General features: G+C 36.7%; 1 protein-coding gene across 2 annotated transcripts in view; it reads right to left on the bottom strand.

The window, feature by feature from the left end:
• RPS6KA6 (ribosomal protein S6 kinase A6) overlaps window positions 1-19,201 on the bottom strand; it is a 191,753-nt gene that overhangs the window by 23,248 nt on the left and 149,304 nt on the right. For both annotated transcript variants that reach the window (XM_035725759.1, XM_035725760.1), the window contains 2 exons: window positions 2,321-2,397; window positions 591-708 (listed from right to left, as the gene is read on the bottom strand). In XM_035725759.1, the coding sequence (XP_035581652.1) occupies window positions 591-708; window positions 2,321-2,397 (195 nt within the window). The remainder of the gene's footprint in view (window positions 1-590; window positions 709-2,320; window positions 2,398-19,201) is intronic.

The following is a 19,201-nucleotide window of genomic DNA, read 5'->3' as shown; positions in this document are numbered from 1 at the left end:
TGGATATACCAGGTTAAATAAAAGATATTCTTAAAATTAATTTCACCTGTTTCTTTTTTGTTTTTTAATGTGGCCACTAGAATTTTTTAAATTACATATGTGGGTTACATTATATTTCTATTGGACAGCTCTAAGTTTTCAATAATAAGTATCTAGGTGGTACTGATAAAAAGTCTGTATATTCTCAAAGAGTAAGTTAACATTAAAACTGCATAATCACTAGTCAATGTCTGTGTTAAAGAAAAAATGATGTGTAAAAATACACTAAATGCAGAAATCAGCTCTAGTTGGCTTTAAATTTGCATTTTTCCCCAGTAGATTTATATTTTTAGTTTTGGTTAATACTGAAAATAGGTTATATTCCTTGAACACATATGAACTGATATGAGAGAAATATCGCCTAGAAGCATGGTAGAAAAAAAAGTCAGCCTTCATCTTGTTCAAACCACATATAAATGTGAGTTGACTTAAAAACAAATAAGGACATATAACACCATCGGATACTCTGCAAATACAGACTAGGGTATAACTTAAAGATTTCAGCAATTTAAAGTGAATGCAACAAAACCAAAGATATTTATAATTTATACCTTTGCTCCATCTGAAATATTGTCCCAGTTTCCACCACTCAATGAGAACTTGCCATTGCCTATACGTAGCAGTATCTCTTCAGGAGTATCATTGGGGCCATTAGCAAATGGAGTGTAGCTATTAATAAAATAGATTTTAAAAGACATTAGGGCCTAACATACAAATTAAATCTAATTAAAAGTGAAGAGTATAAGACAACATGCAAATATTTACTACAGCAAATTAAGAGTATCATCTAATATTTTCCTTCATTCTTCAAATTTTACACTTCAATGAACTTAATCCTAATGAATTAATTAATAGAGTCTTGCCTTCATTGATATTTTTTCCTTTGATCAGTTAATCAATGTAAAATAAAATAAAGGTGGCATTTCATGTAAAGCTATAGGCTTAAAATTGGACCAGAATAAAACATGAAAATTTTGTATTCTCCCAGGCAATAAGTTAGTAAACCAAATATACCTACTATGAAGAAATTGTCAATTTTATATATTTAGAATGTATTTATTGATTAGTTCAAATTTATTCATTAGCATTTTATCAGTATTATCCATGGGAACAGGTTAACAATATTTTAATTAATGTCTATACACAGTGGGTTAAATATTTATATCAATATAACAAAAAACCTCTATAGTTGAAGACAAATAGATTGTACAAAGTTAAAGTAGTTTAAAAATTAATTATGGAATAACAAAAGTGATCGGTTTTGTAACATTCTAACAGGTAGAACTGCAAATGGTATTCAAATTTGGGAATAGAAAGGCTTATGGTTAAGAAGTATGAGGAAGATATCTTAATATGCTAATGCTTAATTCTCTTATGTAACAATTAAGTAGAGATAACTACTCTTTGCTTTAATACTTCCTGTGGTCTATAACTAAATATTTTGTATAAGTATATAGCATATCTACAAATATTTGGAATACACTGATATATGTAATTACCACCAAGTCAATAAATAAATCAGTCACAATATTCATAACATATTTACAACACTCCTGTTATGTCAAGAATATTTAAATTATACTAAATGCCTTCTTTAAAAAGTCATACCTAAGTATATTATATAATTACATTATAATTCTTCAAATTCTGTTCTATGCCTTTTTCTACAGCCATAAATATTTATTCTTAAATAACATTATTATTAAGAGTATAACAGCACTTATATTATTTGTAAATTACCAACAGTAACATAATCCAATTATTCCTTTTTTTTAATATTTATCTTTTTCAGAGAAGGCTGCTGTGTATGTTTCTGAGTTTAGTATTCTGTTGCTATTTATATTTTTTATAAAGCTCAGTCTTACTTAATCTCTATCACCAGGAAAGCCAGAATTCAAGTATTTTAAAAATTTAAATAAGTATCAACAAGCTCAATGGGCAAATACCCATTAAAAGAAGAAATTATTTTATGTTCAAGTAAACATTTTCCAAACCTTAATGCACTGAAAGTAAAATATCAAAATAAAAATATGTGCTTTATTTTTAGAAAAGTTTTAGTTCTAGTTGAAAATTCTTTTAATTTATATATCTGAATAATGCCTCATCAAACACCTTACTTCATGTTTTCACATTTTATAAATAAACAATAGATGATACTTTAAAATGTTCATAGCATTTTACTTAAGGCTATATTCATCTATCCATTTTTTTTTACAGATAGAGATATACAGATGAAATTCAAATTATGATGTGTATTATTTTGAATATATAAGTTTCTTACCCAGCCAGCATCGTGTAAAAAAGGACACCCAGGCTCCAAATATCACAAGCAGCATCATAGCCCTGTTGCATAAGAACCTGAGAAAGAAATACACATTATCTGGTATTACTCAGTATAAATTCAGTTTTATTATCCAAAAGACAGTTGTATTTCCAATAATCTCACAAATGTTCACAATGTAAAAGCTTAGGTCATTTAAATCTTTTCAATAATAGATTCATGTAATGTCAAAGGCAAAGTCTTTTGCAATTAGCAAGCATTGAGTAAATGCTATTAATAAGGTGATTGAGTAACATGGGTCATTAAACAAAAAACAACTTTGAAGATATGATCCCTGACCCTAATGAGTTTTCACTCCTCCTCTTAGAAAAACCAGACACAGACAACAAAATTTAAGATTAATATTGTATAGAGAGCCTAATATGTACTATACACAATACTGTCTTTTCATCCTGACACTGACTCTATGAGGTAGATACTACTATTTCTATTTTTGAAGATGAGGAAACTAAGGCAAATATACTATAATTTGCCCAACATCACAAAACTAGTAAGTAGTACAGTTGGTATTCTTACTCGAGATTGTGCTTTTAATATCTATAATTGCCTCCTTACCATGCAAAAGATGGTAAGATAATATATGCTCTCATGAAAGCAAGATGAATTTATATTTTACATCAAAGCCTTATATGTTTTGGGAAAAGCAGTATATTTCTGGATCACAAAAACACATTTGATACATTCTGAATGGTTTCATTAATTTTTCATGCAATAGTTCAGCTAGTTGTTCTATGTCTTAGAGCTAGTGATTATAATATCAAATAATATGTTTATTATATATTCATGTGAGATTTCTCTATGAAATTAATAGAGTTTGTTGAAAAATAAAGAGATGACATGGATTGCAAGAACAAATACTATAAAAATCTCTATAGTACCCAAAGCAATCTACACACTTAATGCAGTCAAAACACCACTAGCATTTTTCAGAGTTAGAACAAACAATCCTAAACTTTGTATGGAACCACAAAAGACCCCAAACAGCCAAAGCAATCTTGAAAAAGAAAAGCAAAGCTGGAGGCATCACAATTCCAGACTTCAACTTATATTACAAAACTGGAATGATTAAGAAAACATGGTAGTGGCACAAAAATAAACACATAGTTCAATAGAACAGAAAACCCAGAAATGAATCCACAAATCTATGGTCAATTAATCGTTGACAAAGCAGGAAAGAATATCCAATGAAAAAAAGAGTCTTTACTTCTAAACAAATAACGCAACATATTTTAAGAAAAAAGAAAAAGAAGAAGATAGCAGGAGAGGAAGAATGAAGGGGAGTCAGTCAGAGGGGGAGACGAACCAGGAGAGATGATGGACTCTGAAAAACAAACTGAGGTTTCTAGAGGGGAGGAGGGTGGGGGGTTGGGTTAGCCTGGTGATGGGTATTAAAGAGGGCACATTCTGCATGGAGCACTGGGTGTTATGAACAAACAATGAATCATGGAACACTACACCAAAACAAATGATGTAATATATGGTGATTAACATAACAATAAAAAATTAAAAAAAAAAGAAAAAAAGAGTCTTTAACAAATGGTGTTGGGACAACAGGATAGCCACATGCAAGAGAATGAAACTGGACCACTTTCTAACACCATACAAAAAAATACACAAAATGGATTACAGACCAAAAAATGGATTAAAGACCTAAATTAAGAGAGGAAACCATAACGATGTTAAAAAACAACTGAGGCAGTAACCTCTTTGACACTGGCCATAAGAATGTCTCTCTAGATAAGATTGGGCACATTCAGGGTGGTATGACCTAACCTTACACCTGAAGGGGAAGGAGAAAGAACAGCAAATAAAGACTAAATCCAGCAGAAGAAGAAAAATAATAAGGAGGAGCAGAAATCAATGAAATAGAAAACAAGAGTAAAAAAAATTTTTTTAAAGATTTTCTTTCTTTACAATTTTGAGATGTAGTTTCTTCTAACAAACTGACCAAAATACACTCAGGATATAGTGTATTGCTCTGTTCTATTCAGCTGCCTGTTTATATTCCTTATTTTTTCTCTTTTGTATTTTAATTTTCATTTTACAGTTACAATCCATCCTTTAACTGTATTTAATTTATTTTTGTACATATATAAGTTTTTCTTTCTGTACCTTTTGGGATCTACTTTTCCAGCAAAAGGGCCAAAATACACACAGGATCCAGTGTATTCCTCTAGTCTGTTCATTTGTCTGATTATATTCTCTTTAAAAAAATTTTTTTTTTCAGTTTTGAGTCTCTTCTGATTTGTTTAGTATATATTTCTCTGGGGTTGTTATTGCCATTTCAGCACTTTGTTCTCTTGTCCATCTATTCTTCTCTGGATAGAATCACAAGAAGGAAAAACTCACCTCAAAAAAAGAGAACAAAAGGCAGGCAGTACTGACTGCCAGGGACCTAATCAGTACAGACATAAGTAAGATGTCAGAACTAGAGTTCGGAATACCAATTATGAAGATACAAGCTGAGCTTGAAAAAAGCATAGAAGACACTAGAGAATCATTTTCTGGAGAAATAAAAGGACTAAAATCTAATCAAGTCAAAATAAAACAGGCTATTAATGAGATGCCATATAAAATGGAGGCTCTAACTACTATGATAAATGAGGCAGAAGAGAGAATTAGTGATACAGAAGACAAAATGATGCAGAATAAAGAAGATGAGAAAAAAAAAGATAAACAACTACTGGATCATGAGGGGAGAATTTGAGACATAACTGACACCAGAAAGTGAAACAATATTAGAATAATTGGGATCCCAGAAGAAGAGGAAAGAGAGAGGGGTAAGGGGTATACTGGAGCAAACTATAGCAGAGAAATTCCTTAATCTGGGGAAGGAAATAGGCATCCAAATCCAGGAGGCACAGAAAACCCCCTTCAAAATCACCCCAACATACAATAGTGAAACATGCATTTCTCAGAGACAAAGAGAAAATCCTGAAAGCAGCTCAGGACAAGAGGTCCATAACCTAAGAAATTAAGCAGACCTATCCACAGAGACCTGGCAGTCCAGAAAAGGCTGGCATGGCATATTCAGTGTACTAAATGGGAAGAACATGAAGCCAAGAATACTTTATCTAGCAAGGCTTTCATCCAGAATGGAAGGAGAGATGCAGAGCTTCCAAGATAGAAAGAAACTAAAAGAATATGTGATCACTAAACCAGCCATGCAAGAAATATTAAGGGGGATCCTGTAAGTGAAGAGAGAGCCCAAGAATAACATAGACCAGAAAGGAACAGAGACAATCTATAGAAACAGGGAATTTACAGGTAATACAGTGGCACTAAATTCATATCCTTCAATAATTACTCTGAATGTAAATGGACTAAATACTCCAATCAGAAGACAAATGATATCAAAATGGATGAAAAAATGAGACCCATCAATATTCCACTTCAAACAGACACATTTTACACTGAAAGACACCTCCAGATTGAAAGTGAGGGGGTGGAGAACTATTTACCATGCTAATGGACATCAAAAGAAAGCTGGAGTGGCCATCCTTCTATCAGACAAACTAGATTTTAAACAAAAGACTGTAACAAGATATGAAGAAGGACACTGTATCATAACAAAGGGGTCTATTAAACAAGAAGACTGAACCATTGTAAATATTTATGCCCCTAAATTGGGAGAAGCCAAATATATAAACCAATTAATAAGAAAATCATTGATAATAATACAATAATAGAGGGGACTTTAACACCCCACTCACAGTAATGGACAGATCATCTAAGCAGAAGATCAACAAGAAAACAAGGGCTTTGAATGACACAGAGGACCAGATGGGCTTAACAGATATATACAGAGCATTCCATCCTAAAGTAAAAGAATACACATTCTTCTCGAGTGCACATGGAACATTCTCCAGAAGAGATCACATAGTAGGTCACAAATAAGGTTTCCATGGATACTAAAAGTTTGAGATTATTCCCTGCATATTTTCAGACAATGCTTTGAACCTGGAACACAATCACAAGAGGAAAGTCAGAAAGAACTCAAATACATGGAGACTAAAGAGCATCCTATTAAAGAATGAATGGGTCAACCAGGAAATTAAAGAAGAATGAAAAAAATTCATGGAAACAAAATAAAATGAAAACACAACTGTTCAAAATCTTTGGGATGCAGCAAAAGCAGTCCTAAGAGGAAAGTATATAGCAATACAAGCCTTTCTCAAGAAACAAGAAAGGCCTCAAATACAAAACCTAACCTTACACCTAAAAGGGAAGGAGAAAGAACAGCAAATAAAGACTAAATCTAGCAGAAGAAGAGAAATAATAAGGAGGAGCAGAAATCAATGAAATAGAAAACAAAAGAAGAGTAGAACAGATCAATGAAACTAGGAGCTGGTTGTTTGAAACAATAAGATTGATAAACCCCTGGCTAGACTTATCAAGAAGAAAAGAGAAAGTACCCAAGTAAATAAAATCATGAATGAAAGACGAAGATCACAAACAACATCAAAGAAATACAAGCAATTTTAAGAACATATTATGAGCAACTATATGCCAACAAATTAGACAATCTGGAAGAAATGTATGCATTCCTAGAAATAGATAAACTACTAGAGACATAAACTACCAAAACGTTAACAGGAAGAAACAGAAAACCTGAACAGACCAACAACCAGGAAAGAAATTGAAGCAGTAATCAAAAATTTCCCGACAGACAAGAGTCCAAGGCCAGATGGCTTCCCAGGGGAATCCTACCAAACATTTGAAGAATTAATACCTATTCTTCTGAAGCTGTTTCAAAAAATAGAAATGGAACAAAACATCCAAATTCTTTCTATGAGGCCAGCACTATATTGATCCCAAAACCAAAGACCCCACCAAAAAGGAGATTTACAGACCAATATCCATGATGAACATGGATGCCAAAATTCTCACCAAAATACCAGCCAATAGGATCCAACAGAACATTAAAAGGATTATTCACCACGCCTACGTGGGATTTATTTCTGGGCCCCAAGGGTGATTCAACATCCACAAATCAAGTAATATGATACATCATATTAACAAAAGAAAGGTCAAGAACCATATGATCCTCTCAATAGATGCAGAGAAAGCATTTGACAAAATACAGCATTCTTTCTTGATTAAAACTCTCCAAAGTGTAGGGATAGAGGGAACATACCTCAATGTCATAAAAGCCATCTACGAAAAGCCTACAGTGAATATCATTCTCAATGGGGAAAAACTGTGAGCTTTTCCCCTAAGGTCAGGAACACAACAGGGATGTCCACTATCACCACTGTTGTTCAACGTAGTACTAGATGTCCTAGCCTCAGCAGAGAACAAAAAGAAAAGACATCCTAATCAGCAAAGAAGAAGTCAAACTCTCACTGTTTGCAGATGATATGATACTTTATGTGGAAAACCCAAAAGACTCCACCCCAAAACTGCTAGAACTCATACAGGAATTCAGCAACGTGGAAGGATATAAAATCAATGCACAGAAATCAGTTGCATTATATACACTAACAATGACACAGAAGAAAGAGCAATTAAGGAGTCAATCCCATTTATAATTGCACCAAAAGCCAGATACCTGGAATAAACCTAACAAATGAGGCAAAGGATCTGTACTCAGAAAACTATAGAACGCTCAAGAAAACATTGAGGAAGACACAAAGAAATAGAAAAAATGTTCCATGCTCATGGACTGGAAGAACAAATATTGTTAAATTGTCCATGCTACCTAAAACAATCCATTCAATGCAATCCCTATCAAAACACCATGAACTTTTTTCACAGAGCTGGAACAAACATTCCTAAAATTTGTATGGAATAGAAAACACTCTGAAGAGCCAAAGGAATGTTGAAAAAGAAAACCAGAACCAATGGCATCACAGTTCTGGACTTAAAGCTGTATTACAAAGTTGTAATCGTCAAGAAAATATGGTATTGGCACAAAAACAGACACATAGATCAATGGAACAGAAAGAGAACTGAGAAATGGATCCTCAATTCTATGGTAAACTATTCTTTGACACAGCAGGAAAGAATATCCAGTGGAACAAAGACAGTCTCTTCAACAAATGGTGTTGGGAAAATTGGACAGCCACATGCAGAAGAATGAAACTGGAGAAATTCCTTATACCATACACAAAAATAGACTCAAAATGGATGAAAGACCTAAATGTGAGTCAGGAATCCATTAAAATCCTAGAGGATAACACAGGCAGCAACCTCTGTGACCTTGGCCACAGCAACTTCTTTCAAGACACATCTGAAAAGACAGAAATGAACTACTGGGACTTCATCAAGATAAAAAGCGTTTGCACAGCAAAGGAAACATTTGACAAAACCAAAAGACAACAAACAATGGGAGAATATATTTGTAAATGACATATCAGATAATGGGCTACTATCCAAAATCTTTAAAGAACTTATCAAACTCAATACCCAAAGAACAAATAATGGAATCAAGAATTACGCAGAAAACTTGAACAGACATTTCTCCCACGAAAACATACAAATGCCAAAAGACACATGAACAAGTGTTCCCCATCACTCGGCATTAGGGGAATACAAATCAAAACCACAAGCAATACCACCTCACAACAGTCAGAATGGCTAAATTTAACAAGTCAATAAATGATAGATGTTGGCGAGGATGCAGAGAAAGGGAAGACTCTTACACTGTTGGTGGGAATGCAAACTGGTACAGCCACTCTGGAAAACAGTATAGAGGTTTCTCAAAAAGTTGAAAATAGAGGTACCCTACAACCTAGCAATTGTATTACTGGGTATTAACCCCAAAGATAAAAATGTAGTGATCTGAAGGGGCACCTATACCCCAATGTTTATAGCAGCAATGTCCACAAAAGTCAAACTATGGAAAGAGCCCAGATGTCCATTGACAGATGAATGGATAAAGAACATGTAGGATTTTTGGGGCAAAGACGGCAGAGGAGTAGGGGATCCTATCTCAACTGGTCCCCTGAATTCAGCTGGGTATCTACCAGACCACTCTGAACACCCACAAAATCAGACTGAGATGTAAGAAGATGTATCTGGATCTCTATAAACAGAATATCACTGGTGGATGGTTTCAAGTATGAAGCAGGGAGCTGTTATTCTGGGGGCAAATATCGGAAGATAAATGGAGTGGGGAGGGAGCCTCTGGGATCCTTTGCCTCTGGAGTGCAAAAGCCTCCTGTGCTGGAGACCAGGCAAAGACTTGCAGACCGGTAGTGTTGGGGAAAGGACTTTAGGGCAGCCCCCTGGATTCGAAACCTGGAGCTCTGAGGGCACATGTGCGAACTGGGGGTGGCTGGCGGTTTTAGAAGCACAAAGAGCAGAGACATGCCTGGACATGGAGGCAAGGACAGGGGGTGCTGCTGTGGGGCACATAACCCAGGACACTGCTGTTTTAGCAGCACCGACACAAATGAAGACTGTGGCCTGGACAGATCACTGAAGAACAGACTGTGATGTCTCTGTTCTGAGGCAGATGTTTGGAAATGGTCACTTCTGCTCTAAGTCTTGGAAGAGAAATGGAAATCTGCCAGGGAAAGCAACCGGAGAACAAAAGCCCCCCAAAATCGGTTTTCACTAAGTCCATACTCCCCCAACACACACAGGGAGCAGAGCAACTCGACCCAAACAGGGTTGCTTGAGAAATAGTGCAGCAGGCCCCTCCGCCAGAAGACAGGCTGGAAGAACAAGAGGCCGGCAACCCTAAGGTCCCAATAAAACAGGTGCATCTTGCTTGGGTTCTGGTCAATAATTTAGACTCTGTACATCCCCTCAACCAACCCTCAACAGAATGACTAAGAGGAGGAACCCCCAAAATAGGAAAGACTTAGACTGTGACCTCTGCCGCAGAACTAATGGATGTGGATCTAAGTTAGATGTCAGAAATGGACTTCAGGGCCACAGTTATGAAGACAATAGCTAGGATGGAGAAAACGATTAATGGCAACATAGATTCTCTAAGGGCAGAAATGAGAGCTGATCTGGCAGAACTTAAAAATACTATCAATGAGATACTATCTAATCTAGATACTCTAACAGCTAGGGTAAACAAGGGAGAAGAATGAATTAGTGATCTAGAAGACAGAGAAAACAAGGAACAGGAGGAGGCCTGGAACAAACAGCTTAAAATCCATGAAAACAGAATTAGAGAAATAAGTGACATTATGGAACATTCCAATGTCAGAATCACTGGGATCCCTGAGGGGATGGAGAGAGAGAGAGGACTTGAAGATATATTTGAGCAAATCATAGCTGAGAACTTCCCTAATCTGGGGAATGAAATGAGCATTCTTGTCCTGGAGGAAGAGAGGACCCCTCCCAAGATCAAGGAGAACAGACCAAAGCCCCAACAAGTGATAGTAAAACTCACAAATCTTAGAACCAATGAAACCATTGTAAGGGAACGTTGGGGAAAGAGATTCCTTATGTACAGAGGGAGGAACATCAGAATAACGTCAGACCTGTCCACAGAGACCGGGCAAGCCAGAAAGAGCTGGCAAGACATATTCAGGGTGCTAAATGAGAAGAACATGCAGCCAAGAATACTTTATCCAGCAAGGCCGTCATTTCAAATGTATGGAGAGATGCAGAACTTCCAAGACTGGCAGAAACTGAAAGAATATGTGACCACTAAGTCAGCACTGCAAGAAATATGAAGGGGGATTCTATAAAAGGAGAAAGACCCCAAGAGTGATATAGAACAGAAATTTACAGAGACAATCTATAGAAACAAGGATCTCACAGGCAACATGATGACAATAAAATCATATCATTAAATAATCACTCTCAACATGAATGGCCTAAATGCTCCCTAGAAATGGCACAGGGTTGCACACTGGATAAAAAGACAGGACCCATACATATGCTGCCTAAAAGAAACTCATTTTGAACCTAAAGATACATCCAGACTGAAAATGAAGGCATGGAGATTCATCTTTCATGGCAACAGACTACAAAAGAAAGCTGGGGTACCAATTCTCATATCAGACAAATTAGATTTTAAAGTAAAGACTGTAGTAAGAGACACAGAAGGACACTATATCATTCTTAAAGGGTCTATCCAACAAGAATATCTAACAATTGTAAATATCTATGCCCCCAACATGGGAGCAACCATCTACATAAGCCAACTCTTCACCAAAATAAAGAGACATATTGATAATAATATATTAATTGTAGGAGACCTAAACACTCCACTCTCAGCAACAGACAGATCATCTAAGCAGAAAATCAAGAAAGAAACAAGAGCTTTAAATGACACTGGACCAGATGGACCTCATAGATATATACAGAACATTCCACCCTAAAACAAGAGAATACTCATTCTTCTTGAGTGCACATGGACCTTTCTCCAGAATACACCACACACTGGGTCACAAATCAGGGCTAAACAGATACCAAAAGACTGAGATTATTCCCTGCATATTCTCAGATCATAATGCTTTAAAACTGAAACTCAATCATAAGAAAACATTTGGAAGAAATTCAAACACTTGGAAGCTAAAGACCACTCTGCTTAAGAATGTTTGGGTCAACCAGGAAATCAAAGAACTTAAACAATTCATGGAAACCAATGAGAACAAAAACACATTGGTCCAAAACCTATGAGCTACAGCAAAGGCAGTCCTAAGGGGGAAATACACAGCCATCCAAGCCTCACTCAAAAAAGTAGAAAAATCCCGAATTCACCAACTAACTCTACACCTTAGAGAACTGGAGAAGAAACAACAAATGATGCCAAAGCCATGCATTAGAAGAGAAATAATTAAGAGTAGATCAGAGATCAATGAATTAGAAACCAGAAATACAGTAGAGCAGATCAACGAAACTAGAAGCTGGTTCTTTGAAAGAATTAGTAAGATTGATAAACCACTGGCCAGACTTATCCAAAAGAAAAGAGAAAGGACCCAAGTTAATAAAATTATGAATGAAAGGGGAGAGATCACGATTAACAGCAAGGAAATAGAAACAATTATTAGAAATTATTATCAACAACTATATGTCAATAAATTAAGCAACCTGGAAGAGATAGATGTCTTCCTGGGAAACCTATAAACTACCAGGACTGAAACAGGAAGAAATTGACAACATGAATAGACCAATAACCAGTAATGAGATCGAAGAAGTGATCCAAAACCTCCTGAAAAACAAGAGACCAGGGCCTGATGGATTCCCTGGGGAATTCTACCAAACATTCAAAGAAGAAATAATACCTATTCTCCTGAAGCTGTTTAAAAAAATAGAAACAGAAGGAAAGCTTCCAGACTCATTCTATGAGGCCAGTTTTACCTTGATCCCCAAATCAGCCAGAGACCCCATCAAAAAGGAGAATTTCAGACCGATATCCCTGATGAATATGGATTCCAAAATCCCCAACAAAATCCTAGCTAACAGGATCCAACAAGACATTTTTTAAAAGATTTTTTATTTATTTATTTGACAGAGAGAGATAAAGCAAGAGAAGGAACACAAGCAGGGGGAGAGGGAGAGGGAGAGGGAGAAGCAGACTTCCCGTGGATCAGGGAGCCCAATCGGGGCTCGATCCCAGGATCCTGGGATCATGACCTGAGCCAAAGGCAGACACTTAACAACTGAGCCACCCAGGTGCCCCAGGATCCAACAACACATTAAAAGGATCATCCACCACGACCAAGTGGGATTTACACCCGGGATGCAAGGGTGGTTCAACATTCACAAATCAATCAATGTGATAGAACACATTAATAAGAGGAGGGAGAAGAAGCATATGGTTCTCTCAATCGATGCAGAAAAAACATTTGACAAAATACAGCATTCTTTCCTAATTAAAACTCTTCAGAGTATAGGGATAGAGGGAAAATTCCTCAAGTTCATAAAATCCATCTATGAAAAACACACAGCGAATATCATCCTCAATGTGGAAAAGCTGAGAGCCTTTCCCTTAAGATCAGGAGCATGTCAAGGATGCCCACTCTCACCACTATTGTTCAACATAGTACTAGAAATCCTAGCAACAGCAATCAGACAACAAAAAGAAATAACATATATTCAAATTGGCAAAGAAGAAGTCAAACTCTTCACAGATGACATGATACTTTATGTGGAAACCCCAAAAGACTCCACCCCCAAATTACTAGAACTCCTACAGCAATTCAGTAATGTTGCAGATTATAAAATCAATGCACAGAAATCAGTTGCTTTCTTATACACTAACAATGCAAATGTAAAAAGAGATATTAGAGAATCGATTCCATTTACAATAGTACCACAATCCATAAGATACCTCGGAATAAACCTAACAAAAGAGGTAAAGGATCTTTACTCTAGGAACTACAGAACATGCATGAAAGAAATTGAAGACACAAAAAATGGAAAAATATTGCATGCTCATGATCAGAAAATAAACATTGTTAAAATGTCTCTGATACCCAGAGCAATTTATACCTTCACTGCTATCCTGATCAAAATTCCAAAGACATTTTTCAAAGGGCTGGAACAAACAATTCTAAAATTTGTATGGAGGGTGCCTGGGTGGCTCAGTTGGTTAAGTGACTGCCTTTGGCTCAGATCATGATCCTGGAGTCCCGGGATCGAGTCCCACATTGGGTTCCCTGCTCAGCAGGGAGTCTGCTTCTCCCTCTGACCCTCTTCCCTCTTGTGTTCTCTATCTCTCAAATAAATAAATAAAATCTTTAAAAAAATAGAAAAAAATAAAATTTGTATGGAATCAGAAGAAATCCTGAATCGCCAAGGAAATGTTGAAAAAGATAAAAAAAGCTGGGTGTATCATGTTGCCCAATGTCAAGCTATACTACAAAGCTGTGATCAACAAGACAGCATGGTCCTGGCACAAAAATAGACATGTACACCAATGGAACAGAATAAAGAGCCCAGACATGGACCCTCAACTCTATGGTCAAATAATCTTCGACAACACAGGAAAAAATATGCAATGGAAAAAAGAAAGTCTCTTCAATAAATGGTGCTGGGAACATTGGATGGCTATATACAGAAGAATGAAATTCGACCATTCTCTTACACTATACACAAAGATAAACTCAAAATGGATGAAAGACCTCAATGTGAGACAGGAATCCATCAAAATCCTAGAGCAAAACATAGGCAGTAGCCCCTTCAATATTGGCCACAGCAACTTCTTTCAAGAGACATCTCCAAAGGCAAGGGAATCGAAAATGAAAATGAAGTTTTGGGATTTCATCAAGATAAAAAGCTTCTGCACAGCAAAGGAAGCAGTCAACAAAACAAAGAGGCAACCCACAGAATGGGAGAAGATATTTGTAAATGACACTACAGACAAAGGGCTGATATATAGCACTTCTCAAACTCAACACCCAAGAAACAAATTATCAAGTCAAAAAATGGGCAGAAGACTTGATTAGACACTTCTCTAAAGAACACATACAAATGGGTAACAGATACATGAAAAAATGTTCATCATCATTCGCCATTCGGTAAATTCAAATCAAAACTACATTGAGATACCACCTTACACCAGTTAGAATGGCAAAAATTGACAAGGCAAGAAACAACAAATTTTGGCAAGGATGTGGAGAAAGGGGAACCCTCTTACATTGTTGGTGGGAATGCAAGTTGGTACAGCCACTATGGAAAACAGTGTGGAGGTTCCTCAAAAAGTTAAAAATAGAGCTACCCTATGACCCAGCAATTGCACTATTGGGTATTTACCCCAACGATACAGATGTAGTGAAAAGAAGGGCAATATGCACCCCAGTGTTCATAGCAGCTATGTCCACAATAGCCAAACTGGAAAGAGCCAAGATGCCCTTCAACAGAGGAATGGATAAAGAAGATGTGGTTCATATATACAATGGAGTATTACTCAGTCATCGGAAAGATTAATACCCAACTTTTCATCAGCATGGATGAAACTGGAGAAGATTATGCTAAGTGAAATAAGTCAAACAGAGAAAGTCAATTATCATATGGTTTCACTTATTTGTGGAACATAAGGAATAACCTGGAGGACATTAGTAGAAGGAAGGGTAAAACTGAAGGGGGGATAATCGGAGGGGAGACGAACCATGGGAGATTATGGACTCCAAGAAACAAACTGAGGGTTTTAGAAGGGAGGGGGTGGGGGATGGGTTTGCCCGGTGATGGGTATTAAGGAGGGCACATATTGCATGGATTACTGTGTGTTCTACAGAAACAATGAATCCTGGAACACTATATCAAAAACTGATGAACTACTGTATGGTGGCCAACATAACATAATAATTAAAAAAATTAAAAATAAAAATAAAAATAAAAAAACAATGACTAAAGTAAAAAAAAATAATAAAGTAACTCAGGGAAGTAGGAAGTGGAATGTTGATGTAACAAGATTGGCCATGTTTATCAAAAAAAAAAAAAGAAGTGGTATATATATACAATGGATTACTACTCAGCCATCAAAAAATGCAATGATGTGGATAGAACTAGAGACTATTATGCTAATCAAAATACGTCAGTCAGAGAAAGATGAATATTATGTGATTTCACACCTATGTGAAATTTAAGAAGCAAAAGGTGCAAAGGAGAAAAAAGGAGACAGAAAGGCAAAGCAAGCAATAGCCCCTTAATTATAGAGAATAAACTGATGGTTACCAGAGGGAAGGTGGGTTGGAGGATGGGTTAAATAAGTGATGCGGATTAAAGAGGGCACTTGAGATGAGCATTGGGTGGTATATAGAAATGCTGAATCACTATATTGTACACCTGAAATTAATATTACACTGTATGTTAACTAACTGGAATTTAAATAAAAACTTAAAAATATAAAAAATAAATAAATCCACTGCTAAAGCTTTTAGGCATAAAAACAAATTATAAATATTATTAATGCATTAAACATTGTGGATTGCATAAGCAGCAGCATGGACATTTTATTTATAAGAGGCTAAAAATATTAATGTTTGGCTTTGACAATTACCAGACATGAATAATGAGTATCTATCTGACATAAAATTCAAGATAGAAATTTTTCCTAGTCAAAGAATACTTATAAGAACAATCAAGTGCATGTATTGAATGGAGCAGTGGGTATTATATGCAAACAATGAATCATGGAACACTACATCAAAAACTAATGATGTGGGGTGCCTGGGTGGCTCAGTTGTTAAGTGTCTGCCTTCAGCTCAGGTCATGATCCCAGGGTCCTGGGATCAAGCCCTGCATCGGGCTCCCTGCTCCTTGGGAAGCCTGCTTCTCCCGCTCCCACTGCTTGTGTTTCCTCTCTTGCTGTGTCTCTCTCTGTCAAATAAATAAATAAAATCTTAAAAAAAAAAGAAAACTAATGATGTAATGTATGGTGATTACCATAACATAATAAAATAAAATTTTAAAACAAAGATCATGTGCAAACTTGAAAAGCTAATATCAAAATACCTATATAACTAGCTTATGTAAGTAATAGTGGGGACCACAAAGGCTCTAATGAATAATGAGTTATTGCTAAACAACTCACATCAGACAACTTCCATCCAATTTATTGTATGTTCCTTTAAGTCAGGCTCATTTTTATACTTCAGTACACATTAAACATTAGTAAAAAATATCATGCGTTTACTTTTATAAAGAATAAAATATTTCTGGAGATATATTAATTTTTGCAACACAGTTATAGTAGAAAAGGACATCAATGAAGTAAACCTTAGAAGGTTGATTGATACATATCAAAAAATGAAGAAATACTTCTTCCTTATTAATAAGCCAAAATTGTACTAATTAGAATCTCTCTTAGCAAATAAGGACTCTTTTTACTATGATGAGACAGTGAATTTATACTCCCATAAATGCTATTATTTATTCAAATATCTGCATTGATACTTGAATATTTCTGATTCTAGTTTAAAAGATAATGTATTTCATATATTTTATTACTAATTTTTGAAAAGGTCTGAAATTTTAGAAAGAAATCTAATTAAAAATTATAAATATTAATTTAATTATAAATATTAATTTATTGCTAGCAGAGGCTTCAGCACTTGATCATAAAACCTTTCAAAGTATTTTGAAAATACAAATAGTACCCAAAGATAGCTGAAGCACTAATTATGGAGAAGTGGTCTCCAGGCGCCCACTTGAAAACCTTCACTACTACAGGAGAAGGGGTTATGATGGTGGAGTATGAAGGGGACCCTATGCTTGCATCATCTCTTGAAAACAGACAGATAAATATCAAATCATTCTGAACACCCAGGAAATCAATGGGAGGACGGACAGAACAAATTGCACAAGTACAGGGAGAAAAGAGGCCACATCATGGAAGGTAGGAGGTGCAGAGGCATGATGTGGGGGAAAAAAGAATCATAGGTGTTGCAGAATGGAGGGAGCTCTGTTGACAGAGAGGGGAGAGAGAGAAAGATTGAGGAGTGCACAGGGGATTGCATAAGAAAAACATTTCCCCCAAACCTCTGACTGGGAAAACAAGAGGGACTGAGGGGTCCTAGGCTGCATGAGGAGAAACAGTTCCCACTCTTCAGAGTGCATTTAGGAGAGGCGGCACTGCCTCTCTGAGGACAAGAGTCAGGTGCCATTGCACTGCCTCACTCATTAGCATAAGAGAAGAGACACCTGATGAGGGAAGCTAACCCGGACACCAGCATTTTGCTCTTCTTTACTATAAACTCTAATCCTCTGTACACTCATGCGACTGCCCTTCAGGGACAAAGCAGCACCAGCCACAGTGTGGTGAGACCCTTCCCCAGAGGATCAGTGTGGGTCCAGGCCATGCTGGTTTCCTAAAATTTGGAGTTTTGAAACCTAGCTGGCATGCCTGAGATAAAACACAGGATCACTGAGCCACCAGGTGGGCAACGGCTCAGATACAGACAGAGGGAAGGCAAAAATCTGAGGGATGCCTAGGACACACAAGGAGAGACTGTTCACTCTTCCGTGAGGGTGAACTGAACAGCTATGGGTGCGAACATCCCTCTCTGGGGACAAGAGAGCAGACTGCCGCCATTTCTCCCCTTGCCCATCAGCACAGATGGAATTCAGTGAGCAGCATAGCAACCACAGTGAAGACTTGAGCTGCTTACACCAAGCACTGTCCCCCTGTGCTCTGCAGGTGATTTTTCACTAAGGCAAGAGTGCTTGAGAGTCACATCAGCGGTGGGCTCCTCCCCCAAAAGACAAGTACAACCCCCTGTCCCCTGCACACACCAAATCAACTGACCATAGAATACTGCAAAGCTTCAGCTCTAGTGGAAATAGGATTTGGCCTCTTTTAACATGCAGACAACTACTTAAAACTCAACACACACTGGACAAGGTCCAAACACTCTCCACCGCAGGCAAGGAAAACGGTGCAGGGGACTGACCTGAGGAAAAGAGCAGCCAAAACACAACAGCAGAGTGCACACAGCATACACCAGAAATAATTCCCGAAGAACCAGGTCCTGGACAGTATACGACCTCTTCTTAATATAGCCATTACTCTCAGGAGCAGGAAACATAACAGACTTTCCTAACACAGAGAAGACCGAGAGCTACACAAAATGTCAAAATGGAGGAATTCATCCCAAAAGAAAGAACAGGAAGTCAAGGATAGGGATCTCATCAAAACAGATATAAGTAATATGCCTGAACCAGAATTTAAAACAATAGTCAGAAGGATACTAGCTTGGCTAGAGAAAAACACCAGGAGTCCCTCACCACAGAAATAAAAGACCTAAAACCTAGTCTAGCCAAAATTTAAAAAATGCTATAACAGAGATGTGAAACTGACTGGATGTAATGACCACAAGCAGGGAACAAGCAGAAGAACAAATAAGTGATAAAGAAGATAAAATTGTGGAAAATAATGAAGCTGAAAAGAAGAGGGAAAGAAAATTA

This window comes from Zalophus californianus, chromosome X (genome assembly GCF_009762305.2).
Source record: "Zalophus californianus isolate mZalCal1 chromosome X, mZalCal1.pri.v2, whole genome shotgun sequence".
Taxonomy (NCBI): Eukaryota; Metazoa; Chordata; class Mammalia; order Carnivora; family Otariidae; genus Zalophus; species Zalophus californianus.
Note: the sequence above shows the minus strand (reverse complement) of the source record. Positions and strands in the feature narration are given on the sequence as shown.